The sequence below is a fragment of the Crinia signifera genome, chromosome 9, assembly GCF_055691185.1.
Source record: "Crinia signifera chromosome 9, ASM5569118v1, whole genome shotgun sequence".
Lineage (NCBI taxonomy): Eukaryota > Metazoa > Chordata > Amphibia > Anura > Myobatrachidae > Crinia > Crinia signifera.
Window position 1 is genome coordinate 98,900,422 of NC_139225.1, and position 21,514 is coordinate 98,921,935.

Consider the following 21,514-nt stretch of genomic DNA (forward strand, 5'->3'; position numbering starts at 1 on the left):
GTATGCGACCGCAGTCGCATTGTCCGACTGGACTCTTACCGGACGTCCCCTGAGCAAGTTGTGTGCCTGACCCAAAGCCAACCTGATTGCTCTTAATTCCAGGACATTTATCGGAAGACTTGCCTCCTGGGCCGACCACCGCCCCTGAAAAGTCTGGTTGAGAACAAAAGCTCCCCAGCCCCTGAGGCTGGCGTCGGTGGTCAGTATCGTCCAACTGCATGGACTGAAACTCCGGCCCTGGAGTAAATTGGGAGTGTGAAGCCACCATTGAAGTGACTGACGAGCTGCTCTTGACAGGGTAATCTTCCCATGTATCTGTAGATGCGACCCTGACCACTGTGACAGTAGGTTCCATTGGAACGTTCTGGTATGAAATCTGCCGTACGAGATGGCCTCGAAAGAGGCTACCATCATCCCCAGCATCTTGGTGCACAACAGGATCGAAACTCTGCCGGGAGCTAGGACCTGTCGAACCTTTGACTGCAGCGCCGAGATCTTGTCCATTGGAAGAAATACCGCCTCCTGCGCCGTATCCAGAATAAGGCCCAGAAATTGAAGCCTCTGTGTTGGATTGAGTTGAGATTTGCCGAAGTTCAAGATCCAACCATTTTGGACCAGAAAAGAACATGTGGCCAGAGCGTCTGCTATCAATTTGTCCTGAGAAGAAGCCTTTATCAAGAGATCGTCCAGGTACGGGATGATCGTTATCCCCTGTAACCTGAGTACCGCCACCATGCAGGCCATGATCTTGGTAAAGACCCTGGGAGCGGACGACAGGCCGAAGGGCAGAGCCCTGAACTGGAAATGAGAAGCCTGTATTGCGAACCTTAGAAACCTCTGGTGAGGTTCCCAAATAGGGACGTGCAAATAGGCGTCCTTTATGTCTAGCGACATAAGATATTCTCCCGGTTCCAGTGATGCAATCACGGACCGTATGGACTCCATCTTGAACCTGTTGTAACAGATGTATTGATTTAGATCCTTGAGGTTTAGGATCGGCCTTACGGAGCCGTCCGGTTTGGGGACTACGAACACATTGGAGTAAAACCCCTGTCCCCTCTGATGTTCTGGCACCGGTATTATTACAGAAGCGTCCAAAAGCTTTTGAACTGAATCCTGTAAGGCCTTTTTTGTCTGATCCAGCTTTGGAAGGCCCATTGGAAAAAGGGATTTTTGTAAGAACTTACCGTTCGAATCCCTTTCTCTGATATGGTCCTGGTGACACAGCTCAACACTGGGATGTAGGAGGGTCCGAAGGAGCCAGGCACCTATCCTAAAGTTTTAGAGGGTAGGCTCCTCCCCTACTGCATCCCTGGACTCTTCAGTTCAATCTTTCAAAGCCACTGGAATACATTAACTCAGTACAAACGCCTGCACATATTATATGCACATTTTATAACAGAAAACTGTTAACTTTTAACCATTTTAACATGAACATCATGAAACTTCTGGCATACTTACTGAGCGTAAGGGAGGGATCGCTGTGTCACCAGGACCATATCAGAGAAAGGGATTCGAACGGTAAGTTCTTACAAAAATCCCTTTTTCTCTTTCAATGGTCCTGGTGACACAGCTCAACACTGGGACGTTCCAGAGCCGGTCCTTTGGGAGGGTACGCTCAGGTCTGCAGCTCTCAGCACTGCTCGCCCGAATGATGCGTCCTCCGACGCGAACTCATGGAATCTATAGAATTTGGCAAATGTGTGAACAGATGACCAAGTGGCAGCTCTGCAAACCTGCTCAGCTGTGGCCCCATGTCGAACCGCCCAAGAGGTGGCAACTGACCTGGTGGTATGCGCATTTATCTTGGCCGGTACTGGTCTACCCACTTTGGTGTATGCAAAGGCTATCACAGACCGCAACCACCTAGCAATAGTCTGCTTAGATGCAGGCCAACCAATTTTGTGTACGTCATACAATACCAACAATGTGTCAGTCTTCCTGACACTCTTCACTCTGTCCACATATATGCGTAAGGCACGCACAACATCCAAAGTTCTCAACTTGTCCCTTTTCTTAGAACCCTCTGGGGGTTGAAACACAGGTAGAACTATCTCCTGATTTAAATGGAAGGTAGATACCACCTTCGGTAAAAACTGAGGCACTGTTCTTAAAACAGCCCTGTCATCATGAAAAATTAAGAAGGGAGATTTACATGACAAAGCTCCCAATTCTGAAACTCTTTTAGCAGATGCTACTGCTAACAAAAACACTAGCTTCCACGTGAGAAACTTAAAGTCAGCCGACCTTAAAGGTTCAAAAGGTGCCTTTTGAAGGCATTCCAAAACCAGTGATAGATCCCAAGGTGCTACTGGTTGCTTGTATGGAGGTTTCAACCTGGATACTCCTTGTAAAAAGGTTTGAATTTCCGGCAAAATGGCTATCTTTTTTTGGAAATAGATGGACAAGGCCGAAATCTGCACCTTCAGTGACTGAAGGCTTAGGCCCGATGAAAAACCATCTTGTAAAAATTCCATCATTCTTGATAGCTTAAAATGAGATGTATGAGCCTTTCTTCTCTCACACCATCGAATGTAAGTCTTCCAGACTCTATAATAATTTGCCGAAGATACAGCTTTTCTGGCTTTTATCATCGTCTGTACCACTGCCTCAGAAAACCCTTTTCTTTTCAAAATGGTGGTTTCAATAGCCAGGCCGTCAAAATCAATCGATCTGAATCCAGGTGATTGAATGGGCCTTGTCTTAGAAGGTCTGGTCTCAGAGGTAGACGCCATGAGTCCACAGACAACCTCTGAAGCCTCGAGTACCAGGATCTCCTTGGCCAATCTGGGGCCACTAAGATCACTGGAACCTTCTGCCCCTGTATTTTCTTCAGAAGTCTCGGTAACATTGGTACTGGTGGGAATGCATAAAGGAGATCTCCCTGCCAGTGAATAGTCATGGCATCCACTGCCTCCGCTAGTGGATCCCTTGTTCTGGCATAGAACCTGGGCACTTGACGGTTGATCCTGGATGCCATCAGGTCCACATCCGGAGTTCCCCACATCGAAGTGATTTGTTGAAACACCTGAGGGTGTAAGCTCCATTCCCCTTCCTTGAGCTCCTCCCTGCTCAGGAAGTCGGCTTCTATATTCTCTATTCCTGGGATGAATATAGCCGATACAGCTGGAACATTCTGTTCCGCCCATAGGAAGATTCTGGATACCTCCCACATGGCCAATCTGCTGCGTGTACCTCCCTGGTGATTCAGATACGCCACAGCTGTGGCATTGTCGGTCTGAATCCTCAAAGGGAGGTTCTGTAACCTGTCTCCCGCCAAGGAAATCACTTTCCAGACAGCTCTCAGCTCCAAGATGTTGATTGGTAACGCTGATTCCTCTGCCGTCCACAGGCCCTGAAGCCTGAGATCCAGGACTATTGCCCCCCAGCCCCTGAGACTGGCGTCGGTAGTTACTATCAACCAGTCCCAGGTCTGTAATGACCGACCCCACTGAAGGGAATCTACTTCTGTCCACCATTTCAAGGATTCTCGGGTGTCCGAAGACAGCACTATCATCTCGGATTTCATGGTCAAAGTGTTTCCTGACCAGGCTGACAAAATGTTCCATTGGAACCTCCGAGAGTGGAACCTGGCAAATTGAAGCGTCTCGAATGACGCCACCATCTTCCCCAGGAGCTTGAGGCACCTCCATACTGAAATGCTCTGAGCCCTGAGAATCTCCTGGACTAGGGTGACCAGATCCCTGGCCTTTACCTCCGGGAGGAATACCCGATGAAGATGGGTGTCCAGTATGACTCCCAAGAATTGGAGCCTTTGTGACGGTACCAACTGAGATTTTTGCAAATTTAAAATCCAGCCGTGAGCCTGCAAAAAACTGATGGCCTCTGCCAAGTGACTCTGCAGCATGGCTGCTGACTCTGCTTTGAACAGGAGATCGTCCAAATAGGGTATTACTGTGATTCCCCTGAGCCTCAGCACCGCCGCCATTACTGACATTATCTTTGTGAATACCCTTGGCGCGGTTGCTAGCCCAAAGGGTAACGCCCGGAATTGTAAATGCAGGTCTCCTATGGCAAACCTCAACAAGGTCTGATGCTCCGGGTGTATAGGAACGTGCAAATATGCGTCCTGGACATCCATGGACGCCAAAAATTCTCCCTGGTCCAGACTCAGGAGTACTGACCGTAGGGACTCCATTTTGAAATGGTCTACCCATAAATGAACATTTAGGGATTTCAAATTTAGTATTGGTCTGAAAGACCCGTCTGGTTTGGGCACCAGGAACAGCGTGGAGTAAAAGCCTTTCTTCCACTCTGCCCTGGGGACTGGTGTAACCACCCCTTTTTCCAAAAGGGAGTGAGCTGCTCTCACAAGAGCTGTACGCAGCCGTGCCTCCTTTGGTAAGGATGTGGGGATGAACCTCTTCGGAGGCGGCCCTCTGCAAGGGATTTTGTAACCCTGTGTTATAATATCTAACACCCAGGCATCCTGGCCTAGAGAAGCCCAAGCGTCCCTGAAGAGTGTGAGACGCCCCCCCACTTTTGTCACTGTCGGGCGAAGCCCCTGACAGTCATGCAGAGGGTTTATCCTCTCCTTTTGTGGCAGGCTTCTTGTGAAAAGAGCCAAATTTTGACTTTTGTGTCTTGCCTCTAGAGGACTGAAACCTTCCCCTGAAAGACTGTCCTCGAAAGGACGCACCACCTCTAGGGGAGGGCCGAAAGGACGGCTTAAAAGCAGAAAATCTGGACGTCTGCTTTGCTGAGGAGGCCGGCAGGAATGTACTTTTGCCGCCCGTGGCCTGTTTTATAATCTCCTCTAATTCGGTACCAAAGAGTACCTTTCCTTTGAAGGCTAATGTTTCCAGAGCCTTCTTGGACTCATTGTCTGCTTCCCAGGCTTTAAGCCAAAGCACTCTCCTGGCATTAATGGAGACTGTGGACACTCTGGTTGCCATTTTAATAGCTTCCTCCTCTGCTTCCACTGCATATTCTGCCGCTGCCTTAATCTTTTCTGCAAGCAGTAATGCTCCAGGGTCAGCCTGCAGCATGGTGCATAATTCACCAGCCCACTCTATCATGGCCTTAGAGACCCAGGCTGAAGCAATAAGGGGCCGTAAGGTAAACCCCACCCCTTCAAAGATAGCTTTGAGGTTTCCCTCCAGCTTTTTATCCACAGAATCTTTAAAAGCTGCACCGCCCTGTACTGGCAATACAGTAGCCTTGGACAAACGTGCCACTGAAGCGTCCACAACTGGGACCTTTTCCCAGAGCTCCGCATGAGACTCTGGCATGGGGTACAGACTAAGGAATCGCTTAGGCATCTGAAGCCTCTTATCAGGAGTTTTCCAAGCCCCTTCTAACAATTCCTGTAACCCCTCATCTGAAGGAAAAGTAACAGCCTCCTTCCGCTGTCGCTTAAAATCACCTTTAACAGGAGTCTTATCCTCCACAGACAGCTTTAAAGCCTGCTTCACAGCTACAATGAGATCCTCTATACCAGCAGCAGAGTTCTCTTCCAAATCATCACCCTGATCCCAGGGGATGTCAGTATACTCTCCTTCCTCTTCATCTACCACAGTAGTTAAAGCATAAGACCTTCTAGGGGTCCCTGCCACATCATCCATTTTGTCCAGCATTTCACTGAACCTGTTGATCCCTTTAGCAGTATCCTGCATCACCTGAATCAGCGCAGGATCTGCCTGGGTAAGAGGCAAGGAGCCGGACGACTGCTGAGATGATGGCATAGGTCTCTGTGATTCTACCAGCCCATCACTCTGCCTGTCCAAAAGCTGCACCAAAGCGTTTACTGACCTGCCTAGGGCCCTGGCCCACGCAGGTTCCATCTGCTCTGCCCTATGGGGTTCACTGCCCATGGGTCTCACATCAGCGCAAGTAATACATAAGCCCCCCTTGGCCATCTGCTCAGGGACAAACTTTTGTGTGCAAACATTGCACGCGCTCAGTGCACTGAGGGCTCCCTCCCCCAAAACCACAGCCTGATGCTCAGACATGATGCAAGTGATAAATGTATATCTATCAGTATACACAGTGCAAACAATGTACAAGCGTTTATACAGAGGCAATGCACCCAGTCACTTATCTGTCTGTTGGTTTCAACTGCGGGGAAGCGATGCCCAGGAAATCCAAGTCACTCTGCCAGGATCAGTAAGCCAGCTCAGCTCCGCTGCAAGCGTTCTGAAAGGCGCCAAAGTCAGAGTGAAGGAAGAGACCACAGGTCCCTGCTGCTGCGGGGTCCGTGACCTTTTGGCGCCAACCACCCCCAGCCAGCCGCTCCTTAGGTAGGATTTCCTAGTTCCAGTGTCTCCCCCTCAACTGGGGATCACTTGGAACATGCCTGTCACAACGCTGCTGTCCTCTCATCTAGGAGCTCAGCGTGTAAGCTCCGCATAAAATGGCCGCCGCCATCACGGAGCGCCTGTCCCCCATGATCCCCACCTAAATGTGGAGCCGGTTTCAGGGTACTCCGGAGCCCAGGCAGCCTTTTAGAAAAGGCTATAAGCGCTGCACAGGGAGACCAGACAGTGTCTCCCCTGTGCACAGTGAGCTGACAGGACGCGCTTCTGTCAGCTCCTGCTGCGCTAGCAGTGTGAGGATTCACTATGAGAATCCTCACACTGTGCCTACCTAGCTAGGGTGAAAGTTAATAAAACAATAAAAATCCCCTAACTACTCTAATTCTTCGGCTGCTCCTGCAGCCCTTTAGAATAGCACCCACTCCAGTGGGCACCTAACACGAACTGGAGAGTCCAGGGATGCAGTAGGGGAGGAGCCTACCCTCTAAAACCTTAGGATAGGTGCCTGGCTCCTTCGGACCCTCCTACATCCCAGTGTTGAGCTGTGTCACCAGGACCATTGAAAGAGAAAGAATCTTACTGGAGGTGGCGCTGAAAATTGAAGTCTGTATCCCTGTGTAATAATTTGCAAGACCCACTCGTCCCTGCAGTGAGTCTTCCAAACCTGAGGGAACAACAACAGACGAGCGCCCACCCTGGATTCTCCCACTAGAGCCGGAAGACCGTCATGCCACGGTCTTGTCGGAAGCCTTGGGCTCCTGGCGACGTGCTGGGGCAGCAGCGGCCGCTGCTGTTCCCGCCCCTCTACCTCTGCAGCCTCTAAAGGCCGTAAAACCTCCTCTGGGCTTGCCTCTAAAGGCAGAGGAGCCTCGAAAGGACCGAAAGGACTGAGTGAGGGACCGCCTCTTAGGCGGAGGAGCGGCTGTAGGTAAGAATGTAGATTTACCCCCCGTGGCCTGGCAGATAAGTTTATCGAGCTCTGGCCCGAAAAGCATATCCCCTGTGAACGGCAAGGCTTCAACAGCTTTTTTAATTTCAGCCTCAGCCTGCCATGACCTCAACCAGACCGACCGTCTGGCCACCACAGCTGACGCAGAAATTCTGGCTCCTAGAGTCGAAATGTCTGCCGCTGCCTCACCTATGTAAGTTGAAGCATCCCTGATGCCTTCCGCCATAGGCAACAAATCTGCCACAGGCATATTTTGCTCCAGACCAGCCACAAGCTCAGCAGCCCATTGCTCCATGGCCCTGGCCACCCAAGCAGAGGCCAAAGCAGGACGCAAAAGGACCCCTGCCGTGGAATAAATGGTCTTTAGTGAGCAATCTAAACGCCTATCCTGCGCCTCTTTCAAAGAGGCCACCCCGGGGACAGGCAGAGTGGCTCGCTTAGATAGCCTGGATAGCGAGATATCCGGAGTGGGAGGAGTCTCCCACTTGGCCCTGGATTCAGGAGAGAAAGGATATAGTGTCCTTAGGCGAGCTGACACCTGGAATTTCCTATCCGGACACTTCCATATAGAGAGGAGAGGAGAGTCTAATTCCTCCGAATCCGGGAAACACAACTCCTGTCTTTGAGAGCGTCCAAAAATGGACACCTGGGGAGTAACCTCAGGCTGCTCTAATTTCAGAGTGGACCTAACAGCTCTAATAAGCCCCTCCACACCCTGTGATTCATCCTCCCCTACATCCAAGGGTTGGATATCCTCCACAGGGGGAAGAACCTCTCCTTCCTCTATAATATAATCCTCATGGTCTGAATCATCAGCCAAAAACAGAGAGGGCATAGCCTTTCTTTTAATTACAGCAGCAGGCGAAGGTCTCTTAGCTGGACCTGCCATAGACTGAGTTAAAGAGTCCACTGACTGAATTAAAGATTGAGCCCAAGCAGGCTCTGCAGAGGTCAGTCTAGAAAGCTGAGTCTGAAACACCTCTCTATCCTTCCTAGAGGCAGCCATTTCAGCATTCAGATTAGACAGCAATGATTGCAGCACCTCTGAGGAAACAGCAGCTGCCTGCACAGGTGCTGCAGGAGCAGCAGTAATTTGAGAAGCCTTATAGCAAATCTCACAGAGGGAGCACCCTCTAACATGTTGTGTGTATTGCTGCTTACAGCTCTTGCAGGAATAAACCTTCAAAGCAGCCTTAGATGAAGTTGCTTTTCCTGCCATCCTGCCCAGTAAATGTAACAATACTGACAGACACACAAACACCAGTCACTCAAGAAACACCCCAAAAAAACAGCCCAACAGCAGGGAAATACCCAGTAAAGTAGCCCTGAAGTCTGGCAAGTTACAGGGGAAGAGGAGCCAATTAATAACCCCCGATTCTTGTGTGTGTAATGTACCCCTTAAGACTTACAGTGTCCCTATAGTCCGCTGGGGAGCGCTGAGCTGCACAGGTAACAGAGGTCCCGTTTTGTACAGCAACTGTAGAGAGAGAGAGCACCGCAAAAGCCACCTCACAGCTCAAAAGCTCAGAGAGGAGAGAGAAGCAAGCTCCGCCCTCCTCTCTTACGCTGAGGCGCGAAAACCAAGCCCGCCCCAAACAGCCGGCATACTGGAGGGTGCGCTGACGTCACCACCGCGACTTAGCTCTCTCTCTGCCACCGACCATCGCGCTTAATGGCCGCCCCCTGTCTGGCGCACAGCGCCCTTACTTGTCACCGGTGTCCCTGGAGTTCGGGGGAGATAGCCCAGGACCCGCGACGCACACCACATGCAGCTGCGGGTGGGTCCCCGGAACGGAGGCTCCGGTGGCTGGACAGTGGAGGGAGGCTGCATGCAGGCCCGACAATGTCCCTCCAGGGTCCCACGTCGCAGACAAGGCATTCCCAGCCTGTCTGTGTCCAAGTATATATAAAAAAAAAATAAAAAAAAGAAATAAAAAGCCTAATCTCCTTAGGAGACATAGCCCGGGAGTCCGACTCCTCCGGGCACTTTTTCTAAGACTGGAGTCTGCTGGGGGATAGCGGGGGGAGGGGCCAGCTGTATTCAAATTTCTTAAAGTGCCGACTCCTCCAATGCACCCACACTATCCCACACGTGTAGACTGCAGTGTCCCCTGCTGCTGGGAGGAGAAATAACTGAAAGCACAGTCCAGTGAATGTTCTTTTGGGGCCGGGAGCAACTGAAGGTAAAAAAGGTAGATTTACCGCAGTGGCCTGAGAGATGATCTTGTCAAACTCAGGTCCCCCACAAAGCATCCCCTGTGTAAGTAAGGGACTCTACTGCCTTTTCATCTCTGCTTCAGCTTGCAAAGAACGGAGCCAAAGATGCGTCTGGCTGTAGTAGCAGACAATGATATCTTAGAATGGGTGTGGATCATTTTATCGACCACACTTAGATCGACAGTCATTAGGTTGACACCTTTGGGTCGACAGGTGGGAAGGTCGACAGGTGTCTAGGTCGACATATGAGAATGTCGACAGGTGTCTAGGTCGACATATGACAATGTCGACATGGGTTTAGGTCGGAAGGTCGACATGTTTTTTATACTGTTTTTGACCCGAATGTCGACGCAGTCGACATGGACACAGTTGGAAGTCAACCGCAGCCGCTCGCAATGCTTCGGGCACGGTGCCTCGCTGTACTCGACACACTATTTTATTTTCCCACCATGCCCTAGTGGATGGTAGGGCATGAAATACCGCCTGTCGGCTCAAAAAAACAGTAAAAAAAACAACAACATGTAGACATTCAGACCTGTTGACCTAAACCCATGTTGACCTTGTCCTATGTCGACCCAACGGTGTCCACCTAATGACTGTCGACCATACGACCGCATCCCATTAGAACCTAGGGTCGCAACATCTATAGAGGCCTCTCACAGATAGATTGTGGATTCCCTGATATGTTCTGCCAAAATAATCAATTTTGATCTAGGGTGGTTTCCTTGGAGACCACTAGAAAGTTCCTCTGCCCCTTTATATTTTGCCTTGTTGATCCATGAGCCAACCAGGGCAGGTCTTAAAAGCACTCCTGCATCTGAATAAATAGACTTTAAAGTAGTCTCTAGTCTGCAGGCAGGTGCCTCCTTTAAAGAGACAGCACCTGGAATAGGGAGTGTAGTTTCCAAGATAATCGAGACATTGAGGTGTCAGATGGGAGCGGAGTTTCACACTTGAGACTGGTCATCTATGGAAATTGGTTTTTTATTGTAAACCATTTTTAGAGCTGAACTTTTTTTTATCAGGACATGCAGTCAGTAAGGGACCATCCAGTTCTTGTGAAGCTGGGAAGATAACTGTGGATATATTGCATGTACCACTTTTAAATAGACAGTGGAGCTGGAGGCTCAGGGTCTAACATTAAAGGTCAGTTTAACTGCCCTAAAAGTACATCTATGTTCTTAAAAGTATCCTCTAGATCAGTGGTAGCCAACCCTAGCCCTCGAGAGTTACCAACAGTTCACATTTTCCAGACAACCTAGCTGCTGCACAGCTGCACTCATTAATCACTGACACATTTTAAAAGATCCACAGATGGAGCTAATTAGCTCACTTGTGATTCTGTGAGGATACCTGCAAAACATGCACTGTTGGTAGCACTAGTGCAGGGGTTCTCAAACTATTTGCTCTGGGACCCCGTCAGACAATAAATATTATTACAGGACCCCAGCAAGTTAGAATGGAACAGAATGGCCGCCACATGTGTGGTCAGTGAAATGAAGTGACCGCTATTGTGGCAGGGAGGCAGTGGGTAATGAGGGAATGGAAGAGGGGATAGAAGAGGGAAGCAGAGGGTGTTTACTTAATGAGTTATCCCTTGTTCCCCCTCAACAAACATATTATTAGTCTGATGGCCAGCAACATGAAGTCGTGACCCCATGTTGAGGTGGCCTGGACCCACTTTGGGGTCAGGACCCACAGTTTGAGAACCGCTGCTCTAGAGGAATAGGGTTGGCTACCCCAGCTCTAGATCCTGCTCTAGAGCATTCTCCATGTCAGAATCATGTAGAAATTTCCTTTCCACTGGGACAGATCCTTTATCTTCCGCAGATAGTAATAATGAAGGAATGCCCCTCTTCTTTGGGGGGTGGGGAGGACCAAAGTGAAGGGACCTGGGAGGAAGAACTACAGTAACTGTTCTAACCAAGGTGTCAACTGACTTTACTAGAGCTCTAGCCCATGCTGGCTCATTTTTAGATTGGAGAGATGGCTTTGCAAGGCATCTCTGTCTCTGTGGTACACTGCCAGCTCTGCTGCTAAATCAGACATAAAAGTTGCTAAAGTGTCTACTCCCTCTGCAGCATGCCCTGGAGCTAGCATAGGGGGATCTGACTCACTGTAATGCTGTGTACACACTATTCAATTCAGTCTAAATAGTACAAATCAAATTGAAAATGACACAGATATCCCTTTCACAATGCACTTATTAAATGGTATATTGCCGTTTTTTCCCCATTTTAAAACGTTTAATGCTGCTGTGGGAAAGCACCAGAGTTAATTTACTGGTTAAAGATAACCAGTATTTCAAAACGTTTAAAAAGCAGAGTCCTACACGTTTCAGCGCCTTTTTTTTTTGCAGTGAGAATGGCTCTGAAACGGTATTTAGTAAAAACAACAGACTACAGACCTGTGATAGGCTGTCCCCTGCATTCTGCCTTGAAACATGTTCAGGGGATTAAACGGGTTGACTGATGTGAATGGTACTTAAACGGTATTTAAAACGGTAATCTACTGCAGTGTGAAGGCTCATACCCGTTTTAAATACCGTTTTAAAATACCGGTTTTTAAAATGTTTTGGCAATGTGAAAGCTGTATGAATCGAACAGTGTAGCCGCATTCGATCCCGATGCGCGGCTCCGCAGCAACGAAAGCAGAAATAGACTTGGCAGGCAAGTCTTTTTCTGCTTGGATCTACCAGATCGAAAGCCGTTCCATGCTGCTCAATGCAGTATCCACACTCCCTGCCCGCGCACCGTCCTCCCCTCTCTCCTGGCCAATGCCGGAACCAGTCTGCTATGGAAAGCCATGAGTGACGGAGCATGTCTCCCCCTACAGCTCACACTGGAATACTGGCACCGTCGCACCTAGGCATCCCCCCGAGACTCACTATCAGGCTGTGTTTAGAAAGAAGACTGAAGAAAGTAACCCAAGTTATATAAGATAGGGACAAAGATGAAAGTTAAAAACACAAAGCAGGTGAGATGCATGTCTCAGATTAGGTAAAAGAATAACGAGAAGCAGGTGGCTATAATTCCATTTACCAACACCTGATAAAAGCATAAAGATCACATACTGGAAGATCTCTGAGAACATTGCACTAGGTTGCTCCTCTACCTGAGAGAAGGAACTGACTGCGCTGCAAACACATTTGTGACTCATGATGATTGGTGCCATAAAGCAACATCTCTTTCTTTATCAAAAAAATAGGCTTAAAAAACACAAAATCAACAGCATATTATCCTGCATCACGGCATTTATTTCATTGATGTAAACCCCAATTAGAACTCACCCTTTCCACATTTTTGAAGTACATTTTGAAGTCTGTTACGGTTAGTGTTCCACTGACTGCTCCCCAAAATGGACAGATATACATAACATCCTTCGCTATGGAAAGAAATATATATATTTAGTAATATCACATATTTTTTTAGTGATACCGAATATACCCCGTCTCATCCCAACCCACTAAGCTGTTTAAGAGAATAATGTGTGGTTTAGAAATCTCTCTGCTAAGATTTATTCCCAGGCAGTAACAACGCATTCCAGTTCTTCCATTCATCTCTAACAAGGCAAAGCAGAGGACAATTTCTAGATTGCTAATACTGGCCAAACACTGCAATATCAAAACCAACAAGGGGGGGGGGGGGGGGGCTTGAACTGCAACAGTTCAATCATGATGCCCAAATATTAGTTCAGATTGTTTGATAGGGTGGTCTATCCATTATTAGACTGTGTATTCTGCTTCTGAATATACTGACAGCTCCAGTTAAGTCAGTAGAAAGCTTGCTATTTACCCCAAATACTCAGAGGCCACATACATTTTTGGTCGTAACGGACACTGGGGCAGATGTACTAAGCCTTAACAAGCGATAAATGCAAGGGTGATAAAGAGAGATAAACGTTCAGCCAATCACAACCTAACTGCCATGTCACAGGCTGTGTTAGAAAAAAGTCAGTAAGGAGCTGATTGGCTGGACGTTTATCTCTCCTTATCACCCTTGCATTTATCTCTTGTTAAGGCTTAATACATCTGACCCATTGATCCTAAACTTGAGTCCCACCCACCAGCTTTTAAAAAGGTGGCTATTCACTACTGCGATTTCTCGCAACAATGTATGGCCATCCGATCCCCTTTGAGCCACCCAGGACCTTCCCGGATGGCAGGATCACATTCAAGACAACGCATGCGGTTCTTCTGCATGTGACATATGACATGCTATCCCACTCCCCCCTGCTGATCCGATGAAGGTGGGACCACGCTTTAGATAGGATGGCAAACACATCCGATTTAACCACTGTTCACCAGATTACTCTGCCTGATCCGTCGGAATGGGGTGAAAAGGTGGCCATATTGGACTAGTGTATGGGGGCCCTAACAGATTTTGGTAATTAGGTAATTTAGACCTATAAATTGTATGATAAGCACAAAGAGATTGTTAGACAACTCCTAATATACACAGCCATCAGATGCCACTGGGAACAGGTGGTACATTTATTCAGACAAAAAATTAAGTCAAATGTGCCACATATTCTCCATCATCCAACCGAGTCACATATTCTCCATCACCAAACAATCCGGTTTGTTCAACTGTGTTAATTATTCTCTATCACCCAACCACGCTACTGACTCTCGTCCATCTGAACTACTGATGCATTACAGCATGGGTCTTCAAACTGTGGCCCTCCAGATGTTGTGAAAGTACATGTTCCAACATGCATTGCCACATTTTTTCCTATAAGAACATGCCAAAACTGTCAAGGCATGCTGGGACATGTAGTTCCACAACATCTGGAGGGCCACAGTTTGAAGACCCATGCCTTATAGTTATAACACCTGCATGAGTAAAATGTAACTGTGCACAATGGGGCAGATGTATTAAGCCTTAACAAGAGATTAATGCAAGGGTGATAAAGAGAGATAAACGTCCAGCCAATCACATCCTAACTGCCATGTCACAGGCTGTGTTTGAAAAAAAGTCTGTAAGGAGCTGATTGGCTGGACGTTTATCTCTCTATCCCCCTTGCATTTATCTCTTGTTAAGGCTTAATACATCTGCCTCATTGAGTGTTGCCCTCACAAGGGCATACCATTCAGATCACACATAAAAAGGGGATTTTGTACTTACCGTTAAATCCTTTTCTCAGACTCCATAGGTGACACTGGAGAGTTACAGTGGGGAATAGAAGGCGACCACAGGGAGCTTGGGCACTTTAGAATAAATTAATAGTGACTAACTCCTCCCCTTCTACTTCCTCTCCTAGGCAGTTAAGTATGTGCCCGGAGGGAGCTGGAAGAAAGGAAAAACAACCCACTTCCGAGAGGAGGTCAAACATAACATAACAAGTCACACACACACACTCACATAGAGTGAACATATAGTTTGAAGAATAGCATTCATAACAGAATGAACTCATCCATAAAACTTAGTAAAACTTAGAACTCAGACTGAGTACAGTAGTCTCTTTAACCTCAGGTAATTGACCAACCTGAAAACCAAACAGTAAACCAAAGAGACAGCGTCGGGTGGGCGTCCAGTGTCACCTATGGAGTCTGAGAAAAGGATTTAACGGTAAGTACAAAATCCCCTTTTCTCTTTCCTCCACTAGGTGACACTGGAGAGTTACAGTGGGGACGTCCCAGAGCTCCCAACACGGGTGGGATGATGCTGAGAACCCCTTAACACAGAACGGCCAAACCGCGAAGCGGCCGCCGCAAAAGTGTCAAACTTGTAAAAGCGGACAAAGGTCCTCTGACCAGACCACGTAGCCGCTCTACATAGATCTTGTATAGAAACTCCACGGGCAGCCGCCCAGGAGGTACCCACCGACCTTGTAGAATGGGCAGAAATTGAAGAAGGTGGCACCCTAGAGGAGGCCACATAAGCTTGACGAATTGTCAATCTGATCCACCTGGCCAGGGCCTGCTTGGAGGCTGGCCAACCAGGACGCAAGGAGTCATAGAGGACAAATAAGGCATCCGACTTACGCACAGACTCTGTTCTGGCCACGTAAATTCGCAAGGCCCGGACCACGTCCAGCGCCCTAGACTCCTGAGAGTCCTCCCGAAAGGCCGGCACCACAATAGGTTGGTTAATGTGGAAGGCCGAGACCACCTTTGGGAGAAAAACACTAGAGGTGCGCAGCTCCGCTCTATCCTCATGGAAACGTAAGAAGGGTGCCTTACAAGAAAGAGCACTGAGCTCCGACACCCTTCTAGCTGAAGCCAAGGCCAATAGTATGACAGTCTTCCAGGTGACGTATTTTAGTTCCACCTCCTCCATGGGCTCAAATACAGAGGACTGGAGAAAAGCCAGTACCACATCCAGGTCCCATGGAGCAGTAGGAGGTCTGAAGGGAGGTTGCAGCCGCAACACCCCCTGGAAGAAAGTCTGTACCTGAGGAAGAAGAGCCAGCTTCTTCTGGAAAAAAATGGAGAGGGCGGATACTTGAACCTTCAAGGACCCCAGCCGGAGTCCTGAGGCCAAACCCTTCTGCAAGAATAGCAGTAATCTGGCCAGTTTGAAGTTCACCGGAGAAACCCTCCTGGATTCGCACCAGGCCACATAGGCCCTCCAGATGCGGTGGTAATGCACCGAGGTAACCTGCTTCCTGGCTCCTATCATGGTTGGAATCACCGCCTGCGGGATCCCTGCCTTCCTCAAGATGGACCTCTCAACAGCCATGCCGTCAAATGAAGCTGCTGTAAGTTGGGACAGGCGAACGGACCCTGTGTTAGCAGGTCTTCGCAAAGAGGCAGAGGCCATGGCTCGTCTACTAACAGGCCTGTTAGTACCGTGTACCACGACCGGCGAGGCCAGTCCGGGGCAATGAATAGCACCGTCACCGACTCCCGTCGGATTCTCTGCAGAACCCGAGGGATTAGAGGCACTGGAGGAAAGATGTAAAGGAACTGGTCCGTCCAGGGTGCCGTGAGAGCGTCCACAGCCACCGCCTGTGGATCTCTTGTCCGAGCGCAGTACCGGGGCAACTGATGGTTGTGTCTGGAGGCCATCATGTCTATCTGTGGACAACCCCACCGACGGGTCAGGGTCTGGAAGACCAGAGGGTTCAGACACCACTCTCCGTGGTGTACGTCCCGCCGGCTGAGGTAGTCCGCCTCCCAATTTTCCACGCCTGGAATGAAAATGGCGGACACGGCCCCTGCGTGCTCCTGCACCCAGCACAGAATCCTCTTTACTTCTCTCATCGCTGCACGGCTGCGGGTGCCTCCCTGCTTGTTGATATAAGCCACCGCCGTGGCATTGTCGGACTGCACCCTGATGTCCCTGTTCCGGAGAACCACTTCTGCCCGGAGCATGGCGTAATACACTGCTCGCAGTTCCAGCACATTGATGGACATCTGTGCTTCCTCCGGGGTCCACAGTCCTTGGAAGTGGAGGCCCAGCGTGACCGCTCCCCAGCCCCTGAGGCTGGCGTCCGTGGTGAGGAGCGTCCAATTGTGAATGGCGAACCTCCTCCCCTCCTGCAGGTTGCTGGAGTTGAGCCACCACGCCAGTGACGCTCGAGCCTGATGGGAGAGAGAGATCCTCTGCTGTAGAAACAGGTGTGAGCCTGTCCACTGGCGGAGCAGACACAGATGGAAGGGGCGAGATCGAAACCGCCCGTACTGCACCGCCTCGAACGTGGCCACCATCCTTCCCAGCAGCTTTGTGCAAAGGAGAACTGTGACTGTTCGATGCTGCAGCACCAGTCGAACCGCTTCCTGCAGGGACAAGATCTTGTCCATGGGGAGGAACACCCTTCTCTGGACGGTGTCCAGAATCATCCCTAGGAACAGGATCCTCTGCGATGGGATCAGCTGTGACTTCTGGATGTTGAGCATCCAGCCATGGGACTCCAGGGTCCGACGTGTCAGTTGGATGTTGTGCAGCAGAACCTCCTTGGACGGAGCCTTCAGCAGAAGGTCGTCCAAATAAGGGACAATGGTAACTCCCTGAGCCCTGAGTATTTCCATCATGACAGCCATCACTTTGGTTAATACCCGAGGTGCAGAGGAGAGGCCGAATGGGAGGGCTCGGAACTGTAGGTGATAGTTCTGGACCGCAAACCGCAAGAATGCCTGGTGAGGAGGCCAGATGGGGATATGCAGGTATGCATCTTTGATATCGATGGATACAAGAAACTCCCCTGGTTCCAGGCCTGCAATGACAGACTGGAGAGACTCCATCTTGAAGCGAGTGAACCGCAGAAAAGGGTTGGGCTGCTTCAGGTTCAAGATGGGTCTCACTGAGCTGTCCGGCTTGGGAACCAGAAAAAGGCTGGAATAGAAACCCCTTGCCCTTTCTGGTTCCGGGACCGGGATAACCACCCCTTGATCCCTGAGCTTTTGGATGGCGGCCTGTAAGGCCCTGCCTTTTTCCTGAGAAGCTGGCAAACCTGTGGGAAAAAACCGTTGAGGAGGAGGCAACAAGAAATCTATCTTGTAGCCTACTGCTACCAGGTCCTTTACCCATGCATCCTTGCATGAACCGGCCCATACCTGATGGTAAAAGAGAAGCCGGCCTCCCACCCTGTGATCTGGACAGGAGCTGGGGGAGTCATGCTGAGGGCTTTGAGGTAACCTTTGCATCAAGTATTGGAGCACTGGCTGATCCTCTGCCTCTTCCTCGGAAGCCTCTGGAGCTAGAAGCCGCTCCCCTAGACCTACCCCTGAATCTGGGGGTGGGCCGAAAGGACTGCCCTCCAGTAGTAGGAAATGACCTACGTGGGGAAGGGGCTGCAGTGGGCAGGAACTGAGACTTACCCCCAGTAGCCTGCAAAATCATTTTGTCCAGCTCTGGACCAAAGAGGGCCTCCCCAGCAAAGGGTAATGCCTCCACTGCCTTCTTGGAGTCGGCATCTGCATTCCACTGTCTCAACCAAAGAGTACGGCGAGCAGAAACTGACAGAGCAGAAATACGGGCCGCAAGCATACAAACGTCTGAAGAGGCTTCAACCAAGTAACCTGCAGCCTCACGTATGTGTTCCACTAAGAGCAACATATCACTTGCCCCTGGGTCTAGAGAGGAGGCCACCTGGGATGCCCATACCTCCATGGCCCTATTGACCCAGCAACCCACCTGTGCCGGACGTTGTAAAAGACCAGCGGCTGTATAAACATTCTTCAGAGCACTCTCTAACCGCCTATCAGACACATCTTTTAGGGTAGAGGCACCTGGGATGGGTAACACTGTCTTTTTAGACAAACGTAATACCGAAGAATCAACAGCAGGTGGCGTCTCGCAAGACTTTCTAGCATCCTTAGGAAAAGGATAGGCAGTGAAAAATCTCTGAGAAACCTGAAACTTTTTGTCTGGGTGTAACCAGGCTTTTTGCAAGTGTTCATCCAGCTCCTCTGAGGCTGGGAAATATGCAGACTGTTTTTGCCTTTTAACAAACACTGAGGGACGCGCAGCCGGTCTCACCTCCTCTGCTACATTGAGGGTTAACCGGACTGCTTGTATTAAGTCCTCTAAACCCTGAGAAGGGACCTCAGTGTCCTGCATAAGCGGAGCATCAGGCTCAGCATCAGGGTCATGAAATTCACCCTCCTCTAGAGCTGGCATGTCATCATCTGTATCATCTAACAGAGGGACCTGAGGAAACATCCTACTAGCAGAAGCCAGTCTAGGGGGAGGGGGGGGAAGAGGTGTCTGCATGCAATGCTCTAGACAAACTCTCCACAGCAGAGGTTAACTCTGCCTGCTGATCCCTGGCTGCATCCCTATCTTGTCTGGCAGAAGATAACTCAGAAGCTAGCTGAGAAATTACTGTAGACAATTGTGAAGCCCATACAGGAGGTTCCTGCCCCGATGTAGTTGGGGTGGGGGCTGGGGATGCAGCACATGAGGGACATAAAATGGCGCCCTCCGCGTGTGGCGCGAACTTATTGCTGCACTGTTTGCACGCAATCTTTTTACCAGCCATCATACACTCCGCAATCTTACACAGAAAGGAGAGAAAGATGGAATACCGGACAGGAGAGGAGGTATAGGAAAGAGGCAGAGTCTGCCACGAGGCCGCTACGCGCACTGTATATAAATATAACTTGCGCCGGCTAAGGGACCTTTTTGGACACAGTCCAAGCTGCCCTGACCTCCTATGTCCCGCTGTGACTCACTGAACCAGGGTCACCGGCACTTCACAGACGCTTCGAGGGAGCCGCGGATCACGCTGCTGCTTCAATGGCCGCCGCTCCTACAAAGAAGGAGGAAGCGGAAGTACCCAGCATGCCGCGCTCTCGCTCCTCAGTAATGGCGCCGTGTTTAAAAGTGTGCTGCCGCGGCTTTTTACACTGAATCCCCCGCTAGCGGGGAATCAGTGTTATACTTACCCCTGCTGTAGCTGTCGGGTGCGGCATGCTGAGTGGTCCTCGAGGCGCGCTGCAAGCAGCGGCGACGGGACTCCAGGATCAGTGGATCCTGCAGCCAGGTACCGGAGGCGAACTGCATGCAGTTGCGACCGGACCTGCCGACAGCGCCCGCGTCGCAGGCAGGTAGGGACAGGGAGCTACCTGCCTGTCCTCTTTGATTGTAGCAACATTATTTAAAAAAGAAAAAAAAAAAAAATTATAAAGCTCAGGAGTGAGCCTTGAACGCACCCAGCTCCCGCAGGGCACATGCTAAAACTGCCTAGGAGAGGAAGTAGAAGGGGAGGAGTTAGTCACTATTAATTTATTCTAAAGTGCCCAAGCTCCCTGTGGTCGCCTTCTATTCCCCACTGTAACTCTCCAGTGTCACCTAGTGGAGGAAAGAGAAAATACAAAAACATAAACTGCATAAAAAAATATGAGAACAATCTGGCTTCATGACGCGACAACATGTATGTTTTCCACTTACCCATGGCCTTGATGGACTCTCCAGGAAATAGTGGTGCCTCTTCCATCTGTGCCAGCTTGTTCCCATCTCTCAGAGCCTGGTAAAAGAAATGAAGCAATAAATCGTCGCCTCCCATGTTGTACTCTGCTAGTATGCTCGCAGAGCGTCCCTCGGGTAACAGAAGTACTTGAGCTCTCCATGAATCGTATCTGCCCACTAGTGAATACGGCCATGATAACAAACTTGGTGGGCTCCATTCAGTCTACATCATCTCTTGCTACAAGCAGTATCTAACGTCTAACAGATTCATTTTTCCACATTGTAATTTTGCAAAAATACAAACTTGGTAAATTTTCTAGCGCAGACATTGATTATGGCCATACTGTGCAAAACAGCTAAGCAAATGTCCTTGACGAAGAGAGTGGTTCTACACAGCAATACAAAAGGGTTATTAAACATGTTTGTCTGAACTCCAAACGCACCAGAAGATTAGGCATCTACATAAAACAATGTACTAGTGTCATATACTGTGAGAGGGACCAGTACTGGAAGTACATTCATACATTCCTTCATTTTGTAGCCTGAATGAAGCCCCTACAAAAAAATATATAGGCAGCATAACTAATAGAAACAGCAGAAACAGTCATTAAAGTGAGATTTATTTACTGTTGTGGTCTAAACACTGTGGTGTGCTTTGCATAGTGTGCACACGTTTCAATACACTTTGCAGAAGTCAGGTTTGTTCCTCTGCAAAGAGGTCATTAAACATTTTGGATTATGTAAGGTGTGGTTTCACTGTGGTTTCTTAGCCAAGAAATAAGATGGTGTTTGAGGCTTCAGGCTGCAAAAGTGGCACTAAGGTATAAGATATATATTATATAGAATGAAAACAATTCATGTTTATTAAAAGCTATTTATTCTAGTTCCAATATTAAATAAAACTTTACTGTAGTTTTCCTTTAAAAAGATAGAATTTCTTTGGGATTTTAAATACGGTTTTAAAATAAATCCTATTCTTGTAAAAATCTCACGTTAATCACGATCAGTAAATTAGCAGGCAAAGCTATGCACTAGCTTATTTCACAACAGGCTACTAAAAGTATGCAATAAATGACTACTAATGAGGATGCAGATTACAAATTAGAGGACAATCTATTGGTACAATTCGATTTATTTTAGTAAACTGTAACAAAATATAGCATATATCTTGTATAATAAGCACAACATATAAATATTTACAAGAACACATAATTGAT

General features: G+C 48.9%; 1 protein-coding gene across 5 annotated transcripts in view; it reads right to left on the reverse strand.

Annotated features, from left to right (window-relative positions):
* Positions 1-21,514, reverse strand: part of MTMR1 (myotubularin related protein 1) — a 105,555-nt gene that overhangs the window by 61,410 nt on the left and 22,631 nt on the right. For all 5 annotated transcript variants that reach the window (XM_083159442.1, XM_083159440.1, XM_083159441.1 and 2 more), the window contains 2 exons: positions 20,280-20,355; positions 12,731-12,825 (listed from right to left, as the gene is read on the reverse strand). In XM_083159442.1, the coding sequence (XP_083015568.1) occupies positions 12,731-12,825; positions 20,280-20,355 (171 nt within the window). The remainder of the gene's footprint in view (positions 1-12,730; positions 12,826-20,279; positions 20,356-21,514) is intronic.